The sequence below is a fragment of the Stegostoma tigrinum genome, chromosome 16, assembly GCF_030684315.1.
Source record: "Stegostoma tigrinum isolate sSteTig4 chromosome 16, sSteTig4.hap1, whole genome shotgun sequence".
In the NCBI taxonomy this organism is placed as follows: Eukaryota; Metazoa; Chordata; class Chondrichthyes; order Orectolobiformes; family Stegostomatidae; genus Stegostoma; species Stegostoma tigrinum.
Window position 1 is genome coordinate 49,522,470 of NC_081369.1, and position 21,003 is coordinate 49,543,472.

At 42.1% G+C, this 21,003-nt stretch overlaps 1 protein-coding gene across 2 annotated transcripts in view; it reads left to right on the forward strand.

Moving 5' to 3' along the window:
- LOC125460102 (hepatocyte nuclear factor 4-beta-like) overlaps window positions 1-21,003 on the forward strand; it is an 82,004-nt gene that overhangs the window by 20,683 nt on the left and 40,318 nt on the right. For both annotated transcript variants that reach the window (XM_048547210.2, XM_048547211.2), the window contains exons 2-4: window positions 4,685-4,859; window positions 12,234-12,328; window positions 18,043-18,149. In XM_048547210.2, coding sequence (XP_048403167.1) covers window positions 4,685-4,859; window positions 12,234-12,328; window positions 18,043-18,149 — 377 coding nt within the window. The remainder of the gene's footprint in view (window positions 1-4,684; window positions 4,860-12,233; window positions 12,329-18,042; window positions 18,150-21,003) is intronic.

Sequence of the window (21,003 nt, forward strand, 5' to 3'; positions counted from 1 at the left end):
TCTGCCAGCATCACACCAACCTCAATGCACATCTCTGAACTACTTGCAACATGGTTCTGTACTTCAGTTCTGCATTTTGGAGTGCGCCAGCATCTTTCATTGGAATGCTGCCTCCAGGACATTTTACACACAAGGGCAGGCACCCCACTCATTAATTTGACCAGGCCACATCTCCAGGCTGCTTGCTTGCTCTCTTGGCACTCACTCACACTGTGCTCACAACTTGTATGCTTTGTCTTGTCGTTTGCTGTTTGTCCCATCAGCCAGATATTAATGAGAGTACCTTGCCTTTCTGTTTCGCGCAGACACAAAACCAAGCAGGCTGTTATGGTTTGAAAACAAAGAATGCTGAAAATCACAGTGTCTCAGGCAGCATTGTGGAGAGGGAGCAAACTAACGTTTTTACATAACTCATCTAGCTCGCTCTCTCTCCACGGATGCTGCCCGACTCGCTGTGATTTCAGGATTTTTTGTTTTTGGTATAGATTCCAGCATCTGCAGGAATTTGCTCCCAGGCTGTCATGGTTTTTTGCAGTCATCAGTCAATGGGGTGGACACATTGCTGCATTGGAAGTGCTACCTCAATGTCACAGCTCCACCGTGGGCCAGCAGCGTACGGGGCAAATGCATCAACTCAATCGGCATGTGTCAGTGTCAATGAGGAGTAGACATCAGTCAAGGCTAAGGATATAGGCTTCAGTCAAGACATCCTGGCACAATACATAAAGGGCAGCCTCTGATATCATTCCAGAAGCTTGGACACTATCAGTCAGCCAGTTGGCATGTTTGTGGTCAGAGGTCCTCATCACTACAGACTGGAAAGGGGACACGGTCTGCCCTGCAGGTTGAATGCAAACAATCTGAGAAACCATAGTCAGTCAGAGAGCTGCACACTAGCAGTCAGGGGCCTAGTCGGCCATCAGCCCAGGTTGTCCATCAAAATCAGCCCAGATGGGTAGAGCATCGTCATTCCTGGCAAAGAGCTCAATGAATGCCAAGAAGCATCATCAGGGACCATTGCTGTGGTGAGGAAGTTGGGAAATTTAGTTGTGGGGATAGGAAGCAGCATGCTGAGATACTGAAATCACAATCATTGTGAAGGGAGATCTCAACATATCAGAGGAGATGTTCATGCTTTAGAGGAGATGGGTCACTGTGGGAAAGGTGTGTAATTGACAGTCACAGAGAACTGGGGAAAGATTGGTTGATTCAATGAAGAGTGCAGGAGGGCATGCCAAGAGCAGCACCTAAAAATGAGGGGTTAACCTGGTGAAGCTACCAAACAGGACTAGATATGATCCAAACAGCAGAAGCAAAAAGTGATGCTCAGTGATTCTGCAATGGATCAGATCTAAGCTCTATGGTCCAGCCACATCCGGTCATGAGTGGTAGTGGACACTTGAACAATTCAGTGGAGGAGGAAAATCCACAAATATCATACAGCACAATGATGGGGGAGGCCAACACATCAGTGCAAAAGGTAAGGCTGAAGCATTCACAGCAATCATCTGGCAGAAGTACTGACTGATTGTTTGATCTCTGCCTCCAGAGGTGTCTAAAATCACAAATGTCAAACTTCTGCCAATTTCATTCAGTTGCTATGATATGAAGAAATGGCTGGAGACATTGGTTACTGCAAAGGCTTTGGATCCTGACAATATTCCAGCAATAGGACTGAAGGCTTGTGCTCCACGTTTATCATGACCCCAGCTGAGCTGTTGCAGAATGGCTACAACACTGACATCTACCTGTCAATGTGAAAAATTGCAAAAGGTTTAGGTTTAGTGGTATCAGAGATAATGGGAACTGCAGATGCTGGAGAATCCAAGATAATAAAATATGAAGCTGGATGAACACAGCAGGCCAAGCAGCATCTCAGGAGCACAAAAGCTGACGTTTCGGGCCTAGACTCTTCATCAGAGGGGGGGATGGGGAGAGGGTTCTGAAATAAATAGGGAGAGAGGGGGAGGCGGACCGAAGATGGAGAGAAAAGAAGATAGGTGGAGAGGAGAGTATGGGTGGGGAGGTAGGGAGGGGATAGGTCAGTCCAGGGAAGACGGACAGGTAGAACACAGGCCAATTCCAACCCGGCCAATTAGCACCCTGTCAGCCTTCTCTCAGTCAGGGTAAAGTGATGGAAGGTGTCATCAACAGTTCTATCAACCGGCTCAGCAGTAACATGCTCAATGATGCCCAGTTTGGGTTCCACCAGAGCCACTTAGCTCCTGACCTCATTACTGCCTTGGTTCAAACATGGACAAAAGAGCTGAATTCCAGAGATGAGGTGAGAGTTACAACACTAGACATTAGGGACACATTTCACTAAATGTGGCACCGAGGAACTCTAGCAACACTGGAATCAATGGGAATAAAGGGGGAAAAATGGCTGGTCAAGTTATATTGGTAGGATGTCAGTTATCTCATTTTTGTTTTTATCCAGTCGTGGGACGTGTGCAATGCTGGCTGGGCAAGCATTTATTGTATGTACTAACTGCTCTTGAGAAGGAGGCTGTGAGCTGCCTTCTTGAACTGTTGCAGTCCACGTGCTGTCAGTTGATCCACAATGCTATTAATGAGGGAATTCTAGCATTTTGAACAAGTGACAGATATTTCCAAGTTAGGGTAGTAAGTGGCCTGGAGGGTACACTGAAGGTGCTGGTAGTCCTATGTATCTGCTGCCATTGTCTTTTTAGGTATAAGTGTTTGTAGCTTTGGAAAGTGTTGCCAGAGGATCTTTGGTGAATTTCTGCAGTGCATCTCGTAGATAGTACACACTGCTGCTACTGAGCATCGGTGGTGAAGGGAGTGGATGTTTGTGGGTGCCAATCAAGTCGGCTGCTTTGTCCTGGATGGTATCAATCTCTTTCACTGTTGTTGTAGTTGCTAACATTCAGGCAAGAGGGAGTATCCCATCAGTTCCTGATTTGTGTCTTATAGATAGTGGATGGGTTTTGAGGAGTCAGGAAGTGAGTTACTCAACACAGTATTCCCAGCCTCAGACCTGCTCTTGTAGCCATTGTGTTTATGTGGCTGGTCCAGTTGAGTTTCTGGTCAATGGTCACCTCAACAATGTTGAAGTAGGGGATTCAGTGATCGTAAAATCATTGAATGTCAAGGGACAATTGTCTTTTATTGGAGGTGGTCATTGCCTAGGATTTGTGCGGCACAAATGTTATGTGCCACAACTTTCACTGCAGAAATTTACCAAAGATACTTAGGCAGCACCAGCCAAACCTATGTCACCTTCCATCTGGAAGGACAAATGAATCAGATAACATGGGAACACCACCATCTATCAGTTGTCCTCCAAATCACTCACCATCCAGGCTTTTAAATATATCACCATTCCTTTACTGTTACTGGGTCAAAATAGTGGAATTCCCACCTTAAGGACATTGTGGGTCTGCTGATGGTGCATGAATTTCAACGGCTCAAGAAATCTCACCACGCCCTTCTCAAGAACAACTAGCAATGGGAAATAAATGCTGGCCCACTGACATGCACATCCACTGAATGAATAAAAATACAGGTCTGCCAGGAGCAGCAGCGACATTCATGCCGAACAGTCACCGCATGAAGAGATGAGGGACTCCTCAGGATGCAGAGGAGCAACAGGAGATCCAGAGCCAATTGCTCTCAATACCACTTCCTCCAGATGACCAAGGTATGGTGGTTACCACAGACTGAGAATGACCCAGCAGATTGTCACAGAATTATGCCAGTTCATGGGGTGGGATAGTGGAGGTGTTGGTGACCACCCTCTTCCAGTGAACATCAAAATGACAGTTCCGCTCAACTTTTATGTAACTTTGAATTGACACCTGGTTCCATCAGATGTGAATTGTGAACTCTCCTTGATTGTAATTGTTGGTCCTCAAACAACAATAGTCCACATGTCTTCCCAGAGACAGGTTGCAGGTTCTATCTGTTTTATTTTTCTCTCTTTTGTGTTGCTGAATAGAAGTGAATGTTTTGAATCATTTAACCATTTCCAGTGAGTGATAGTCCACATTGAACAATAATAAGATTTTGGGCAATGCTGGGCATTGGGGAAAGGGTAGCCTTGACTTAGATAGGGTTATAAATGGGATGAGGCTGAGAACGTGAAAGCTGTGTGGCTTTGTTCTTAACCAGCAACAGATGCAAGTGTCTGCACTTGTAAATTCAATGAACTATCAACCATGCCATCTACCTTTCCTGAGGAAGTGTTTGTTTCTGTTTTCTCTCCCACCTTATACCTTGTGAAGGGAAACTGCAGATATGGTGCACTGCTGGTTTTAAAAATGGTGTCAGTGCCAGGGATCTCAGTTTATCCCAGCATTGCCAAGTGCTTCTACCTTATGAAACAATAGAATGAGTGAGATGCTGTTGGGGCGCTGTGTAAAGTTAATGAAGCAAGTTTGGGAAGGTTGCACGAGGAAATCTCCTTGGCTTCACAAACAGAAACCCTACATTCAACTTGCCAAAATGGATACTTAGCCAGTTTCTGGCTGGGTTCAGACCACAAGCTTAACTGCAAGTAAGTTTTGTGATGCAGCTCTTTATTATTCTTGCAGAAGTCTGTTGAGTGCATCCTTTCATTGGAGAAAGTCTCTGGCAAAGGATCTGTCTTTGTACCAGTAACCAGCATGTTTTAATATTGAAAATCTAATGCCTATACTACATTTTCTTATATGCTTTGCAGAGACTATTCCATCAGAAATAGGTAATATGAATGTGTTGATGAACAACGGTATCTCTGCCATTTGCTCAATCTGTGGTGATCGTGCAACAGGGAAACATTATGGTGCGTCCAGTTGTGATGGATGCAAAGGTTTCTTCAGGAGAAGTGTTCGAAAAAATCATGTCTACACATGCAGGTAAGCTCATTTTTTCTCTGATGAAGGGTCTAGGCCCGAAACTTCAGCTTTTGCGCTCCTAAGGTGCTGCTTGGCCTGCTGTGTTCATCCAGTCCCACACTTTGTTATCTAAACTTCATACTGGACTTTGAGAGATCTAAGACATAATTAAAATGGATTATGCTTAAGCTTGAAAATTCAATGAAGACATTAAGCAGGAACTTACTTGGTAATATAAAGAAATTAATTGCATGAATATGATAAATTCAGAATAATATTTCAATATAAGTGCACTCAGATTATTACTCCAAAATCAACAAGGCGAGATAATATAATTTAAATGAGCTTGAATCAGATCAAATCCCTCACTCAAAGGGCTGCTAAATAGTTGAAATAATTTATCTGTAAAGTGGTGCAGGGAATGATATAGTAACAATTAGATGGAAAACTGGGTGATGCAGTACTGGACAAACACTAGTATCCAACTAGTCTAGAGGCATCAACTTAATCAGCTACATCACCATTCCTTTCTGTGTGAAAAAGAATGACTTATACAAATGGTTAAGTTACTGAAATATCCTTTCCACTATTTTCAAAACAGATCTCATCATACTTATGCAATATTTCCCAGAAAATACAATCTGTCTTCCATATCTTCCATTTTCATTGAAATAAATACTAAAAAAATAATGTTTTATATTAATGCCACAGATGCACGAGTGAGAATCTATTTGCGTCACATTACAATCCTGTAGTACACTGATCTGGAAAAATGCCATTCCAGATTAATATGACTGGAATTTATGAAAAGCAGTAAAGCCCTTGGATTACCACATTTAGAAATGCTTTGATGGACATTAGAGACAAGTTATTTTTCTGCGAGACTCAAATAACCAAACTTGTTTTCCTTTGAATTGACCGGTATCAGGGGAAATGCATTGTTATTAATTGTAGGAATGTGTAGGAATGGTCCTTGTCAGTCAGTAAACTAGGTATGTTCTCTACAAGAATTGCAGATTCCTCTTTCATCACTGAAGAAGCTGGAACTAGAGATGTCCAAGGATTTTGTGCAAGTCCTTGGAACATTCCTCTCCTCCTCTCTGGTCCAGAAGGATCTTACGCAGGTGGAAATTTTTGAAACTTTATCTGGCCTCCTCTAAGCAGCAAGACCTTGTAGGATTCTCTCTGACATATTGGTAATACTGCATCACAGCACCAATAATGTAATCTGGCTATGATCCGTACATAGGGGAGGTGATGGCCAAATGGTATTATTACTGGACTATTGATCCAGAAACCCAGGTAATGTCCCAGGGCCTGGATTCCAATCCTGCCATGGCAGATGACGGGATTTGAATTTGGCTTCAGAAATCTGGAATTAAGTTAGCCCAGGGGTCACTGAATCACTAGCATTATTGTTGTATTGGCTGGCTTCCGGTTGTTTGGAGGCAGAATTTTTGAATACTAAATCCAAACTCTCTCCTGGACCTTAAATGACATCAGGCATGGGAGCAGAAGGAAAGAATTGAGGCCAATGAACCAGTCAAATTAAATCTGTAATCACAATCTTGGAGGAGAGGACTAGAACATTAACGCATTTCAAGAAAAACAAGTTTTTTTTGCATAACTGCTGTAGGCACAAGAAATGTATTTGGCAGTAAAACTAGTGAGCTTTGCACAACTTAAAACACACTTCTTTCTCTGCCCATAGAGTTCCGAACTACTTTTTAACATTGAACAACAACTTGTCTTTACGCAGTATTTTAAATATTGTAAAATATTGCAAATTGCTTCACAAAGCAAAATTTAACGCTGCAACATGTAACAAAATATTAGAGCATGTGGTCAAAAACTTTCTCAAAGAGATAGATTTTAAGCAGAGCCTTGAAGCAGGAAAGGGAAGAGTTTAGGGATGGAATTCCAGAATTTAGAGCCTATCAACAACTAATGTTGCAACCATTAATGGGTCAAAGATTAAAATCAGGGCTGCTCAAGAAAATAGAACTGGAAGATCATTGATATCCGAGGGCTGTGGGATTGAAAGGATTGACAGAGAGACACATGCATAGGGAGTTCCCTGTACTTCAGCACTGCCAACCTCCTTTGCACAGTCTGAGTGGAGCAGCCGCCGTAGGATTCCTGGCCTTGTACTGCTAGTGCAACCTGCTTAGGAAAGACAGAGCACAGAGAACCGTACGAACTAGGAGCGGCAGTATGCTATTGAATCCCTCTAGCCTGCACCTCTTTTCTATAAAATCATGGCAGTTCTGCTGGTGATCCCAACTCTGCATTCCTGCCTACCCCCTGAGCCGTACAACAGCAACTAAATTAATCCGATCAAGGTGCAAGTGAGGAGTCTGTGAGCATTAGGGTTTCGAGGGAGCTTTAAAACCACTGGGAGGTAGTGTCATAGTGGAAATATCACTGGACTGGTACTCCAGAATCCTAGGCTAATGTTCTGATCCGTCTGTGGCAGACATTTAAAGTGAGTAAAAATCTGGAATAAATACTGTCCAAATGATGATAAGTAATTTTTTGTTCAAAACCCAAAAGAACTGCAGATGCTGTGCATCAGGAACAAATTCAGCAAGGCTGATTGGACCTGAAACATTATCTCTGATTTTCCATCAAAGATGCTGCCCGCAAACTTCTGTTTCTTTTCTTTGTTTAAAACCCAACTGGTTTTAGGAAAGGAAATCAGCAAACCTTACCTGTCTGGCCTACATGTAACTCCATACCCACAGTAATGTGTTTCATACTTACGTGCCTGCTGGGCAGTTAGGTATGGGCAATAAATGGGGCCTAGCCTGCAACATCCACATTCCAGGAATGAATAAAAATAAACTTTCTATAGCTGACATTGTACTGTCAGGTAAGGGATTAATATCAGCACCTGGGACCCAATATTACTGCAACTAGTGAAAATATGAAATGGGAAACATGGCATTTCATATGAAATCCAGCAGTAGGATCAGGATGTGGATATAGTGCCAGAGTTAAGTCCAGGCCCTCATTCATTCTTTCTTCCCAGCTTGATATATGATTTTGCAAACATGGAAATAAGGAACAGAACCTGGAACTAGATAGGAAATTGCAACCTACAGATCCGGACTTGGAGGTTAGGGCAGGGGGTATTTATGACTAGCCTCGGGGTGAGAGTCAAAGTCGCGATTGGCTGTGTGGAGTCCAAGATCCTCAATGGAGTGCCAGTGAAGCACTCTTTTAAGAAAACACTTTATCTTCTAGAGATGATAACTCCTCCTTTTGTTTCCCAGCCAGATTTCCCGGATATTGCAAACATGGTCAGCAGCGATTAAATTTAAACTAGGCTTCAAGAAACGATGTAACAAGGGACCAAAGTATCATTTCTCTCACAAGACAGACTACTCATTGCATTGAAACTGACTGCAGATTTTGGTCTGGGGATCCTGTTCTTAATTTTAGACACTTCCTGCTGCCCATTGAAGGTGGGGTAATAATGAAGCCCTGGTTACCAGGGAACAAAACCTAAGCCAATCTCCAATGAATAATGAAAGCTCAGAAAAGTGGTCCACACTGCTGGCGAAGCAGTGTGACTCCACTGGCCAATTTTTTAATTAGTGTTTATTGAGGGAACCGTCAAGGTGTTGAACACACATACTTTCTCCCCAGTGTAAGTTGGATTGCAGTACGCTCAAGGTTGGGAATCAAGACCAAGCATCACAATCTGTTCACTTCAAAAACTTTCACTTCAGGGCCATTTGCTCAGTAAGAACCAGCCCGCCATGAATCTGACCAAGATAATCAGCACTCAGGCGCAAGGGGTATTGGAACTCCGAGAATCTCTCTTGTACAGCCCAAATAAATGCTGTTTTCTCACATTTACAATCAAGGACATTCTCTCAAAACACTACCCATCTCATTCTATGTCAATACATCGGCTCCCTTTACACCTTCATGACATTTCCAGTATGCATCATCTTTAAAATAGTTCATTCCTTGGCTCTGAATGTTGCTACATTGTTGGTATTTATTACCTGCGCCTGTTGCCATGAATTCTTTGTAGTAGCAGTGTAATATAACTCAGGGAGTTGCTAGGCCATTTTAGGGGGTAGTTTAGGATCAATGATGTTGGTGAGCAACTGGAGTCACTCATAGGTCAGGTTAACTAACAATTGCAGACTACCCTCTCCAAAGGGCATTCACAAATCAGTTGGGTTTTAATAACAATTGACAACTTCCTGATCACTTTCACAGGTGTCATTTGATCATTTTCACATTTCTTCAAAGCTGAATTCAAATTCACACTCTACCATGGTGAGATTTGAACTTATGCTTTCATGGGTTGCCACAGCAGGCAGCAAGAACTGTACAGCAGGATCATCCGGACCAGACCTTTAATTAGATCTTTAATAAGCAGTGTTCTCTACAAAGGCACAATGCGTTTGTTCCATACACCTTCAACAACCATATCCACTACATTAAAAATCCAGGTTAGTTCTTTCCTTCATTGGCACAAAATTGTAGTGGTTATATTATTGGACAAATAATTGAGAAGCCAAAGTTTGAATCCTATTAAGTAAAACTACCAATAATTGTGATGGATAAGAACACGAAAGCTAGAGGAGTAGATCATTCAACCAGTAATGTATGCTTCTTTATTCAATGATTATGGATTGTCTTGGGTTTCCTGCCTTTTTCCCCATATAGCTTGTTTCCTCCAGAGACCAATGATCTAATAAACATATATTGAACATATGACCAATTAAACATATTCAGAAATGGTGCATTCACAGCCCTTGATAACAAAGTGTGGAGCTGGATGAACACAGCAAGCCAAGCAGCATCTTAGGAGCACAAAAGCTGATATTTTGGGCCTAGATCTAGGCCCGAAACATCAGCTTTGGTGCTCCTAAGATGCTGCTTGGCCTGTTGTGTTCATCCAGCTCCACACTTTGTTATCTTGGATTCTCCTGCATCTGCAGTTCCCATTATCTCTATTCACAGCCCTCTGTGGCATTCCAAAGATTTCTACTTCTGCAGCTGAATCAATGGTCTCATCTCATTTCCAAATGATTGGCCCCTATCCTAAAACTTATACCCCCTTGTTCTAGGTATCCCAACCAGCAAAAATAACCTCTCAGCCTTTTTCATATTAAGCCTCTTCAGAACATTCAATGTCTCAATTAAAACACTTCTCACTTTTTAAAAACACCAGAAAACATAGGACCTGTTGACTCATCCTCCCATTATCTGACAACCCTCTTGCCTCGGGAAATAATGTCGCCTGGCTTTGCTATGCCTCCAATAAACATTGCACAGTATTCCACTTTAATCTCATTGAAACTTTACACAAATGTAGAAAGACATTTTTATTCCTGTATTCCCCATTTGATTAAGGCCAATGTGCCCTTTGCCTTCCCAATTGCTTGCTGTACCCGTAAGTTAACTTTCTACATTTCTTGCATGAAAACCCCATTCTCTGAACATCATTGATTTTAAAAATCTTAACTATGAAAATTTCAAACTTTTAAAAATACTCTAGTTTTCTGTTCTTATAAAAAAATTGATAACATCACATTTCCCTGTATTATACACCTCATATCCACCCATTCATAGATGATAGAATCCCTAGGGTCTTTGACTCAACAAGCCCACACTGGCCCTCAGAGAATCCCACCCAGGCCTACCCCCCCTTCACCGACCTAACTGAGGCATATCTGAACATTATGGGCAATTTAGCTTGGCTAATCCATCTAGCCTGCATATCTTTGGACTGTGGGAGAAGACCCACACAGACATGGGTCCACAGACAGTCACCTGATGGTGGAATTGAACTCAGGTCCATGGTGCTGTAAGACAGCAGGGCTAACCACAGAGCCACTGTGCCACATTATAAGCATAGGCAGTGATCAGAGATAATGGGAACTGCAGATGCTGGAGAATCCAAGATAACAAAGTGTGGGGCTGGATGAACACAGCAGGCCAAGCAGCATCTTAGGAGCACAAGGTCGAGGCCCGAAACATCAGCTTTTGTGCTCCTAAGGTGCTGCTTGGCCTGCTGTGTTCATCCAGCCCCACACTTTGTTATGTAATATAAGCATAGGCAGTGTCAGGAGTGGGATCTTTGCTGTAATCAGGTAATGATCAGTTTGAGGAATCTGGGCTTTCCCTGTGGTGTTCTGATAAATTCTGGCATGCTTGTGTAATATAAGATTTGAAAACAGGGAAGACTTTAAGATCATGAAAAAAGGATTTTTTTTTCCAATTGCATCAGGATATTACAAACATGAAGGGAAATTAAAGTTAAACAAGGAAGTATTTATATGAATGAAGCCTGGAGTTGATATTATATCAAGGAGCCCCTTGTCAGTCTGCTTCTTCCTTCTATGAGGCGTCCTTCTACCAAAGATACCCTTTTCTTCCAGAGAGGATCCATTCAACTGCCCCCATGGCAGTTCCTCACCATCCCTACCAGATGCCAGAGATTCCATTACACATTTTCCCAATCGAAGTTAATGATTCTGTCTACGACAAATAGCACACAGTGACCACTTGCTAAGCCATTGTGGGATTAACAGGTTCAATTGTATGGCTTGTATGTTCAGTAGCAGCTGCATTCTTTTCTTGTATCACCAGTCTGGGCAAATGCTATGGATTGGGGCGATGTCTTGCATCTGCTTGAGAAAACCTTCTCTGCCTCTTACCTGTACTGCTGACTTCCAATAGATTCAAGTGTGTGGTGGGTCACCCACATTGGGGTCTAAGTTGGTCAAGTTTCCAGGAGTCATTATTGATGGCACATGTTGCTTCAGTCGCTACCTCCCAGCAGGTCCCCCTAGCACTGGTTTCCAGGGGCTCACACTTGACGCACACCCAAGATTCACAGCAGACAGGTCACCCCTAGATTTCACATCGCTACCTGACTCATTTTTCATCAAGCCATCACACTCAGACACTTCAGGTTATGCAACACCACGGCTTGAGCTGCTTAGCTCCACACCATCCACCCAACTCTGGCTTCAAGTAACTCCTCTTCTCCTGTGTACCACCGTCTGAGATTGACCCCCAAATAGATGCAGCTACACATCACATAGGTCTGGCTACCTGAATCCAGCCAATGATCACACTTTGGGGTTCAGGGTCCCACACATCCTGTCTCTTATTCTGAGTTCAGAGGAATACATGGCACTGATTGGAGGGTCAGTCCTGTTAGCCCTTGTAATCATGCAATGTTTTTCTTCCCAATGCTTTTTCTTTCTCAGTGACATTCTAGACTTTATTGTACACAGCACACTGGGCTTTCTCAGATGTATTTGAAAACTTTTCCTTAAATTTTGAATATGGTGAAAGGGAGTATAATTAATAGGCCATATCAACGAGTGAAATAATCAATATTATCTTTTCTCTCCAAAGGTTTAGCAGGCAGTGTGTGGTTGACAAGGACAAGAGGAACCAGTGCAGATACTGCAGGCTCAAGAAGTGCTTCAGAGCTGGGATGAGAAAGGAAGGTAATGGCACTTCACTGTTCAGTTGCATTCTCCAGTCAGAGCTATGGAAATTTCATACTCCAGTAAATCGGGCCAGATACCATACAGATAGATTATTTTCCTCACTGCTGTCCAAAAATCGTTAAAAGCATGGTAATTTCTTATTTTCTAAGATTGTTTTGTTTTAAAAATAAGATTTCAATAATCGTATAAACTACTATTTAAATCTCACACCTGCTTAATTTGTATATTACAAATGCTAACTTTAATCTTCCTTATATATCCATCCTGTGCTCAAATGTGCCCACAGTGGTTTGTAAATGTTTCACTTGTGAAGTGGTTACATTGCAGTGTTATGAGGAAAGGCAAGGGTGTGGCTGTAAATTTGACAGATCCATTAAAAGCCTGGTATTGGCACAATGGGCCTGAATCGCCCATGACGGATCCCAAAAATTCTGTGTTTCTGCAATCTTTTGTCAGCTAACCTTATCATGACTGGGCACTATGTAAACAAGACAAGGTGACAACCTAATGTCACTATTGTTGAACTGTTAATCTAGAGATTCAGGTAATGTTGTAAGCACCCAGATTCAAATCCCACCAATTTGAAATTTGAATTTACAGTTCACTGATGACCATTGATGATTGTCAGGAAAAGCCAATCACGTTCACTAATGTCCTTTTAGTGAAGGAAACTGTCATCCTTACCTGTGACTCCAGACCCACCGAAAAGTGGCTGACTCTTTACTGCCCTCTGGGCAATTAGGGATGGGTAATAAATGCTGGACTGGCCAATGACACTCACATCCCATGAATGTGTAAAAGAAAATACCTGAGTGTCATAGACATTATACAATAGTATTCTCTACCTAATGGAGGTTCCACAATTAACCATTTAGTTAGCCCTCATGTTTGGATTAAGAGTATTGTAATCGCACTGACACCATTTAGCTCTCACTTAGAACAGTTGTATGAGATAATGTCAAATAGCAATTTGTGGGTCTTTGGACAGAGGTGTGACAGTGATGGCAAAATGAGAAAATCTTATTTTATACGGTTAGGAACTGAAATGTACTGAAAAAGTGGTGGAGGCATATTCAATCATGGCTTTCAAAAGGGAGTTGAATAATTATCTAAGGAGAAAACATAAAGTGCAGGACCATGGGGAGAAAAGAGAAGGATGGGATTAGTTGAGTTCTTCTTGCAGAAAGTTTCATTTGATCACAATAGGTTGAACAGCCTCCTTTTGTCTTGTGTACGTTCTTTAATTCTATGATTCCGTGAATTGGGGCAATGAAACAGAGCGAAGGAAAAGCAGTTACAGAAATAAACAAAAATATATCTGTCAAAGGCAGTTGTGTCGATAAAATAACCAAAATCTATTTAATGTTTGTCATTACCTCTTTGTATTGTTAGATTGTTTATTGTGATATTGAATCAACAGGTACAGCGGTTGCAGTATCCCACGTTAGCAGGCATGCAGCTAATGTGGTATACTGCATCCATTGTACCCGGTGTGGCCTCCTCTACATTGGGGAAACCAAGCAGAGGCTCGGCGGCCACTTTGCAGAACACCTCCGCTCGGTTCACAATAAACAACTGCACCTCCCAGTTGTGAACTATTTTAACTCCCCCTCCCATTCCTCAGATGACATGTCCATCCTGGGCCTCCTGCTGTGCCACAATGATGCCACCCGAAGTTTGCGGGAACAGCAACTCATATTCCGCTTGGGAACGCTGCAGCCCAATGGTATCAATGTGGATTTCACCAGCTTCAAAATCTCCTCTCCTCCTATTGCATCCCAAAACCAGCCCAGCTCATCTTCACTCCCTAACCTGTTCTTCCTCTCACCTATCCCTTCCTCCCACCTCAAGCCGCACCCCCATTTCCTACCTACTAACCTCATCCGACCCCTTGACCTGTCCGTCCTCCCCGGACTGACCTATCTCCTCCCTACCTCCCCATCTACACTCACCTTTACTGACCTCCCCATCTACACTCACCTTTACTGGCTCCATCCCCACCTCTTTAATTTGTCTGTCTCCTCTCCACCTATCTTCTCCTCTATCCATCATCAATCCGCCTCCCCCTCTCTCCCTGTTTATTTCTGAACCTTGTTCCCCACCCCCCGCCAAAATCTGATGAAGGGTCTAAGCCCGAAACGTCAGCTCTCCTGCTCCTAAGATGCTGCTTGGCCGGCTGTGTTCATCCAGTTCCACACCTTGTTATCTCAGATTCTCCAGCATCTGCAGTTCCCATTATCACTGCCAGATGCCAGGAGTTTTCTGGTGACCATTAGTCCCCCTGGTGGCCAATGTCCAATGCACAAATGTACACACCTAAAACAAAGCAAAGAAGGCAAAAAGATATTCCCAGGCTCAGAGCACCACAGGCTGCCTTAGAAATGAAGGGAGGTATGGCATCTGCAAATGGCACACAGGACAAACATTCAAAATAAGGCAGAATCCCTTAAAATATGGAAAAGTTTGGCCACACTGGAAAATATTGGGTACAGATTCTGCAAACCTGCAGTTTAGAGATTTACCAATTCATTAGTAATTTGAAAACCATTTGGTATATGCCTCCATCAAGATATGCCAAAAAGGGAGGAAGCTTTCTGTGTCTGTTAGATGCTTTTAAAGTACGAGTTTGATATTAGGAGAGCAAGTAGATATCCCCATTGTAAGGTACATTACTGCTATTGCTTAGTACATGAAGCTTGTGCATTAACATTGAAATTAATTTCACTTAAACTGTCAAGAAGCTATGATTTAATCAAGTACACAAAATGTTTAATGTGGCTCATCTTTATTGGACAGATAAATTCAGTTCTTTCCACTGCAACTGGAGTTGTTAAGTATGATTAGCAATATGTTTCAGAAGGTTGCCATCTGCTGGCAAATGTATGCAATGCAGAACTACCCAACAAACAAAAGGGCCAAAATTGGAAATTGCATGCTTGTAGAAATTTAACCTCCCAAGGGAGCATGTTGCCCATGATTTTTGATTCATTATCCTAACAAAAATAGTGTTGGTATATGGGTCACAAGAAGCAGGATTTGATGTTGGTGATGTAAGTCTTGCCCGCTTATGGAGAACCAACTGGAACCCCAGTCATCTCCTTTGGAGAAGGCCCACTAGAATGAAGAGCCCATCAAACTTATAACTTGCAATTTGACAGAATTTTGCTTAAGTTTAAAATCCTTCTTCCAAAAGCTGTTAACCAATGAGAAGCAAGCATCACTCCATTGCTGTTGGCACCAGCAGGAATAGTGGCTAACACTGTTAATGCTCCAACAGGGAAAGGGGTCCAATGATGGAATCAGGTCACAGGTGAGTAAGGGTAGGACAGGGTTTTTAGGAAGTGGTTCCCATGTCCTGCTACTGAGCTCTGAATGCCTTTGAATGAAAGACCACTCCAGCCACACACACGCACCTCCTCCTCAACTCCCAGCCTAAGCTGAATACCAGCAGTTTGAGGCTGTGGAGTGGGTATTAACTATTGCCCACTTTTGGGCTTCAATGAGCATCAGTCTTGGTTGGATGGAATTGGGAGGATTTAGGCTCAAACACCAGCCTCCTGCCCTGTTCAATGCCAGTGCTCCCAAACCATGGCTGTAAGGGCATTAAATTCAAGGCTCAGTGGAGTCTTGATTCAGTGAAAAGTGCTAATTAAAAGTTTGTGTTTCCATCTTGTTTCTTTCTAACTCTGAGCAGGTCTACATGTAACTATATAGCATGCTATATTGTCCAAGAACATCTCAAAGAGCTTTACAACAAAGAAGACACTTTTGAAGTGTACTTTATGTCTTAATGAAGGAAATGCAGCAACAAAACAACAAGATCTCACAAACAAGAATGTAATAATGATTAGATAACCTATTCTTATGATATTGGTTGAGTGATATATATTGGTTGAAACATCCTGGAAAACTCCCCTGTTCTTCTTTAAAGCAATGCTGTGGAATCTCTGCATCTAATTATGAGGGCAAATGGGGCATTGTTTTAAAGTTTTATATGAAAATGAGCCCCTGAAACAGTGCTGCACTCCTCCAGTATAACCATGGGAGTGTTGGCCTGGTTTACGTGTTTATTGTTTTTGAGTGGGGTTAAACCCATAAATTTATGTCTCAGAAAACAGGATACTACCCAGTGAAGCACTGGGGACATTCTTAAAATTTATGACTTCAAGGTACGTTGCAGATATTTGAGGGCCCTCAGGGTAGCACAGTGGTTAGTACTGCTGCCTCATTTTGCCAGGGACCTGGGTTTGGCTCCACTCTATCTATGTGGAATTTGCACAATCTCCCCATGCCTGTGGGTTTCCTCTGGGTGCTGCGATTTCCTCCCACAGTCCAAAGATGTGCACGCTACGTGGATTAGCCATGGGAAATGTAGGGTCATGGAGATAGGGAGGGTGTGAGTCTGGGTACAATGCTCTTCAGAGTGTCGATGTAGACTTGATGGGCCAAATGGCCTGTTTCCACGCTGTAGGGCACCTATGATTCTACCCAGGCTGACATTTCAGTATATTTTGAGGAAATGGTTGCTTTGTGGCAATGTCACCACACTAATAATCTAGAACCCAGATTAATATTCCACAAATATGATTTTAAATCCCACTATGTGGTTGGTGAAAATTACTTTATAAATTTGACATTAAATGCTAGCCTAATGGTGAGCATGAAACCGCTATCTAAAAGGTCATCTGCTTTACAAATTTTTTTTAGGGGAGGAGATCTGCCATCCTTGATCAGCACAATGTGGTTGATTCTGAAATGGTCTAGCAAGCCACTTCAGTTGTATCAATCTTCTGCAAACTCTCTCCCAAGAACGGCAGTGATTCAGGAAGGTTGGCCACCACTTTCTCAAGAGCAATTAAGGATACAGCCAATGAGCTGTACAGCACAAAACACACCATTCAGTCCAACTCATCCATGCTGGCCAGATATCCTAAATTAATCTAACCCCATTTGCCAACTTTTGGCCCCTATCCCTCTAAACCCTTCCTATTCATATACCCGCCCAGATGTCTTTTAAATGGTTATAATTGTACCAGCCTCCACCACTACCTCTGGCAGCTCATTTCAAACACGCACCACCCTCTGCATGTAAAAGTTACCCCTTGGGTCCTTTTTAAATCTTACCCCTCTCACCTTAAACCTATGCCCTCTAGCTTTGGACTCCCCTGGGTAAATGACTTTGGCTATTCGCCCTACCCATGCCTATGGCCGCGCCCCTCCCCCCCCATGATTTTCTCGGTCTCTACAAGGTCATCCCTCAGCCTCCAACAGATGAGCAGTACATTTCTGCCCAGCCAAAGGTGCCCTCATCCGCACCTTTAAAAAAATGTACAGCTGCAATCATTCAGCAAAAGCTTTGAATAAGATATTGAACTGAAGCGCTGGCTCTAATTGAAGAAGAGCAAGAGAATTATCCTACTGCCATCTAATACTACTGAAAATATATCAACTAGTCTTCTATTCCAATAGGTCTGGTGGGGAGTTTATGTGGAAACCAATCGTTATGTTTTATACAACAGTGACTCCACTTCAAAACTTCCACGGATGTAAAGTAATTTGGGATTTCTTGAGATCATAAAAGTTGCTATGCAAATGAAAGTTAATTCTTGTTAATAAATTACTGGAAACAAAAGGTTTCAGGGAGAAATGTATAAGTTAAATTTAGAGCATTGGATACAGGTGATTTAACATTTAATTTTATATTTTCAAAGCTGTACAGAATGAAAGGGACAGAATCAGCATTCGCAGGACCAGCTATGAAGATATTGGCTCCCTGTCCATTGCTACACTGATCCAAGCAGAAACAATGGCTAGGCAGGTAACTTCACCAAAATAAGTTAAAAATACTGGAAGTCAAAACTGTTTAATGATATCTTGCAAATTTTTAATTGACTAAAAAAAGTAAGTAAACAATTATTTTCCCCACTGTAATGCCCTGAAAAATAGTTGGCTTAGTGCATTTGTCAAAAATATTTAGGTCATGTGTTTTCATCAGATGTGTCGATTTGTAATCTTACCTCAGAGCTAAAAGGATTTGGGTTCAAATCCACTCCAGGGATTTGAGAACAAACGTCAAAGATGATAATCCTTCAGTCCCGCATTGGAGTGATGCACTATCAAAGTGCTGCCTTTCAGATGCAGTATTAAACAAAGGCCCTTCCCATAAAATTATCTTCCAGATGAGCAGGGGATTTATCCCAGCATCTTGGTTAATTCTTAACCCTCAGTCAACATCTCTAAGAAACAACTTATTGAGTTATTATCACATTGCAGCTCTGAGAGTGGTGCCAGGAGGAGGGCTTGCTGTGTACAATTTGAATACTGTGAGTCTGATTTTGGCTACCACGGGGGCAGCTTGAGTTGGAAAATTTCTTGACTTGCTAGACCCACTCAGTAAAAGGCAGCCGCTGGCTTCAGAGCTCAATGCCAGGAGGGAATGGGGGTAGGCCAGTGCCAAGGCAGGTTGGGTCACAACTATTCAATGGACATTTTCTGGCCTTCAAGAAAGTTTCCATCTATTCCATCAGTTTGTCACACCTGCATTGCAGGTTAAGGCCCTTGAGCAGCCAAAATGGGGCCTCCATAGCATCCCAACAATGTGGAAACAGGCCATTTGGCCCAACAAATCCACACCAACTCTCCAAAGAGCATCCCACCCAGACTCACCCGTCCACCCTATCCCTATAACCCTCTATTTCTCATAGCCAAATCACTGAGCCTCTCTGAACTCAGCGCTTAAGTATAAATGGCCCAGCTGAGTATGTTTATGTACTCTTGTCTTCCAGACAAAATTAAGTCCAGCCTTTCCTACCTTAAAACAGTGACTACAAAAATACCACCATACAATAGAATCCCTACCATGTGGAACAAGCCATTTGGCCCATCCAGCCCACACCAACCCTCCAAAGAGCATCTCCCCTAGATCCAACCTCATCCTTGTAACCCTGCATTTGCAATGACTAATCCACCTCGCCTGCACATTATGGGCCATTGATCATCACCAACCCACCTAACCTGCACATCTTTGGACTGTGGGAGGAAACCCATGCAGAAAAATGTGCAAATTCCACACAGACAGTCACCTGAGGCTGGAACTAAACCTGGGTCCCTGTTGCTATGAGATAGCAATGATAACCATTGAACCACTGTACTTCTTGAGCAAGAGAAAGGGAATTCTTCTATGCTACTAAAAATACATTATCTGCAATGCAACTCTGTATTATCTTGTGCTTACTGTCAAATTACATCTTCCAGCTAATTTCGGGGACAGTTTCTATTTACATTTAATCGGCTGCTTTCCTTGCAGAGGGAATTTCAATTACTCCCCTTCCAATAATTTAAAAAAAAACTGAAACACATCAGGGCATCCAGATATCATATAGTTCCTTTCGGTCAACCACTTAAAATTGTGATATGTCCAGCTCTTGAGTTGTATTTGTTTTTACAAGCAGTTACAGTGCTCTAAAGATTGTGACAGCCATTGTGTTATCTAATCACCAGTTACCCATCATTTGGGTTGCTGAAGTGGCAATATTTTTAACAAAATGAGAGGTTGGTATAAAGTATAATAGCCATAAAGCTAAAAGGCACAGAGTAAATCATGTGATGAGAGAAGAGGCCCTACTGATGCGGAAGTATATGTAATTGTACAATGCTGTAAAGTAATGCAATGGTTCTGTATTGTCTTGAGATTATTGTCAAATGAACAACTCCCAGCTAATTTTGGGTAATTTCCTTTTGCACTTTATCATCCAATTCTATTACAAAAGGAATCTGCTATGGTATCCAATTTCTACCCTTCAGTAATGAGCCGTTGCGGAGATTCATGGCCTCTAACATTAACTGCTCTTTTACTTTCAGCCATCCTTTTATCCCTATTATGTGTCATCTAATGTCCTTCATGCCCTTTAGAGTAAAAGTCTAAATATGAACATATTATGAGAGAGTGATTAGAATGTATATTTCGGATTTAATGGAGATATGAAATTAAAAAGTCATTTTGAAAAACATCAATCATCAAATGCAGCAATTAATTGCCAAAATAAGGAAGATATTTCACACAGTCCTGGGGAGGCAGATTCTGTCCAAAGCTGGGTCTTTCATCTATTCTATTAACCTGGGATTTAATTATGATGTACATAACACATGTCTTGTGATCCAGCTCACCAACAATAAGAATGAAATGCTGAACTGAGTGTCTTTACTTTGTTAATGGTTCAGCACTATCATTCTCAGATATATCCATCATTTCTGGCGCTGGAAGGACTGAATAATGGCTGTCATTAGCAGCTCAGATTGCTTTGGGATGCTTGTTGTTAGGTGAACATAAACGTTGCTTAATATCTTAAAATAACAACAGTTGCCTCTAAAAGACAATAACAGACCTTAATTGTTTCATTGCATTGTATTACCTATCTATCTCCTCAATTTCTTCCTAACAACCTTCCTTGCAGTTCCGCTGAATCATTCAGTCTTTCTCCAGCTTCTGTCAATCTCTCCATGCTCATATTCTCTAACATAGCACAGGACAACAGTAAAGAAATCCTTTAAAAAGTTTTTTTATTCATTCTTTGGATGTGCATTGCTGGTTGGGCCAACCTTGATCACCTATCCCTAATTGCCCTCGAGAAAGTGTTGATAAACTGCTTTCTCAAATCAAAGATTGTGACTAT